Source organism: Diospyros lotus, chromosome 9, assembly GCF_014633365.1.
Source record: "Diospyros lotus cultivar Yz01 chromosome 9, ASM1463336v1, whole genome shotgun sequence".
NCBI classification, from domain to species: Eukaryota; Viridiplantae; Streptophyta; class Magnoliopsida; order Ericales; family Ebenaceae; genus Diospyros; species Diospyros lotus.
The window spans coordinates 9,192,649-9,195,363 of record NC_068346.1 but is presented as its reverse complement, the minus strand read 5'-3'; the positions used below and the strand labels follow the sequence as shown (position 1 = coordinate 9,195,363).

Below are 2,715 nucleotides of genomic sequence, written 5' to 3'. Positions count from 1 at the left end.
ATTTTATGATATTTTATTCAATGAATTTAATTATTAAATAATAAATTTAACTCTTTTTAATAAATTTTTATTATTAAAATAAAATAATAAATTTAATTAATAAATTATTGACATCTGAGTAATAATTTATATTAAATATTATTATACATAATATGTGTAATATACTTAATAATATATTATATGTTATCTTATATTTTTAATTATAATATAGATATACTATATTTTTAAAATTTTAAATAAATATATAATTTTATTTTTAAAATTTAAGATTTTTTTTTCTTTTCTTTTTTAGAGCTAAAATATGAAAAATGAATTATGTTTCCCATGTTCTAGACTTAAAGATTATTTTGGTTGAAAACAACCAAAATATCATTTTGTTGTTTTGAATTTTCTTTATAATTTTTTTTATTTTTAAAAATGACAAAGTAAATGTATTTTTATTATTTTAAAAAATTAAAAATTAAAAATAAGTTAAAAATAATAAAGAGAATGTAGTCTTAATTTTTTATTTTAAACTAAAATTTTAATTTTTTTTCATCCAACTTACTGTATAAGTTAAGTGGGTCACTACTAAGATAGTTTAAATGAAAACAATTGTGAGACAGTAGATGAAACAAAACAAAAAAAACTAACATAACTAATAAAAGGACAAGCCATTATATATACAGGATTTAGGCTTCCTCTTCTAATTATTATACTTAGCAAAAAAAGAAAAAAATTAAAAAAACTTGATCTAAAGAACTTTTAAGTATTTCCCTCATATAGAGATGTCAGATGTGCTTTTGAAACCATTTCCAAAGCCTTTGGTCTTTTTTTATTTATTACCATCATTTTGTTCCTTTCCTCTAGTTCACTTTGTTTGGTGATCAAGGAACGCATTACCTGGACAAGTACATTTACAGGAGATTGTACATATAATAAAAATTCATAATTAAACATAATTATTAGACGACGTAAAGGCTTGAAATTGCTTTAACTATAAAATTATAAGAGATTGTGCATAAGGCTCAACTCAACTTCACATAAACAAGTAGATTACGATTACAAAAGTCAAAATAATTATACAAATACACGTGCTCAACTTGACATTAATTACACAAACAAGGGCGTTACACAAGTGCATTAATCACATGCATGTGTTATTATGCATCGAAAAAACAGAAATATGATTCTTCCCCTCATCTAACCCTCTCGCAAAACAGAAAGGTTCATCAATTGGGGGCAGACTCACTTTACCACAAACTCATGCATGCTTTTATTCCACAAACAGTACTTCCAAACCTTTGTTTATATATATATATATATATTTATTAGGCGTCATGGCCTCATCATTTAAATACATTAATTACTTGAGATGGTGAGCCTCAATATCTTTGGTGACGCTAATGCAGAAGTCCATGAGTGAGTTTGGATCTTCGACGCTATCATTGAGCTTCTCGTATTGGAAGGTCCATGTGACCAAGTTGTTGACGCCCCTTGTGTCCACGTGGACTGTGATGACGAAGCTCTTGTACAGCTGCATCAGATCTCCTTCAATCACCTTGTATGTCACCGACTTGTTTGCCTCGTCTACTGCCTCTATCACCTCCTTAGCAACCTTCTCTTTCCCATCTGTACTTATATGTATATATATCACACAAATATTCATAGAATTGTATCAACACCTCGAGCAGAATTTAAGAAAGACGGTATAGAAAATTTAAGGCGATTCAATTTTAATAAATTTATTTCCAAAATTGAATAATAATAATGAAAGAAATCTATTTAATGAATGATCGATGGTGTAGTTTTTGAATTGAAAATATATACCCTCCTAGGACACTCTTTTCTTTTTCCTTTTGCGGTTGGAGTACACAAAAAGACCTACGAACAGAGGGACTTGCACTGAGGCTTAGCTTAGGCTTAAATCTCATAAGAGTATATATGAAGCACAACGTAGCATCTAATAACATGAAGAATCCAAAAGAAAACTACAAACTGAGTTTGGGAGATAACCTGTTTGTTTTTAAGGAGGAGTAAAATACGAGACGTACTGTTAAGAGGACATGCACTGAGCTATGCTTTTAGAACGCAATTTGTAGATAGAAAACCATAGATTACACAGAGGTGTTAGCACATGTACCGTGAGTATAATTCCAGAAGACGATGGAGCCAACTTTGCCCCAGTCACCTTCATGCAAAGCACAGCCTTGGATGTGAGCCGGAGCCATATTGGAGATATGGTGAGGCCTATCTCTGAAGATCTCATGGAACACATCGCCGTCCGACTTGATAGCTACTTGGCGCACCATCTTACTGGCCATGGCGGCTTCCTTTGCAGCAACCTGAAACCCTAGCTAAATGTACTGGCAGTGAAGATGGAAGTGAAGGCAAGTGTGTGAGGCAAACACTTAGGTCCTCAACTCTTTAAATAGCAAACTCTGTTGGCTTCTGCCTCACCTCTCCGGTTGCCCCCTCTTAGATGCGTGAATATACTAGTTTATTATTTTACATAATGATCGATTAAAAAATTGTCAAGCTTGCTCAACTTAATCACGGGCAAGATCTTAATTTAGTACCCATTATCTTGATCAAATTATTTTATTTTGATTATTTTTTTGACAGCTAAGTAATGAAAATATTTTAAGTTTATTTATAAAAGTATAAAATTAAATCTAAATATAGTAATATATAATTACAAAGATAATTTGCCTACTTTAAAACAATTTTTAGAGT

General features: G+C 30.3%; 1 protein-coding gene across 1 annotated transcript; it reads right to left on the bottom strand.

The window, feature by feature from the left end:
* Positions 1 to 1,001: 1,001 nt before the first annotated feature.
* On the bottom strand, positions 1,002 to 2,388 carry LOC127809478 (kirola-like). The gene is made up of 2 exons (XM_052348298.1): positions 2,123 to 2,388; positions 1,002 to 1,611 (listed from the first exon to the last, which is right to left on the bottom strand). The coding sequence occupies exons 1-2, from the start codon at positions 2,301 to 2,303 to the stop codon at positions 1,346 to 1,348; spliced, it is 447 nt and encodes a 148-aa protein (XP_052204258.1). The 5' UTR covers positions 2,304 to 2,388; the 3' UTR covers positions 1,002 to 1,345.
* Between the last annotated feature and the right edge of the window lie 327 nt (positions 2,389 to 2,715).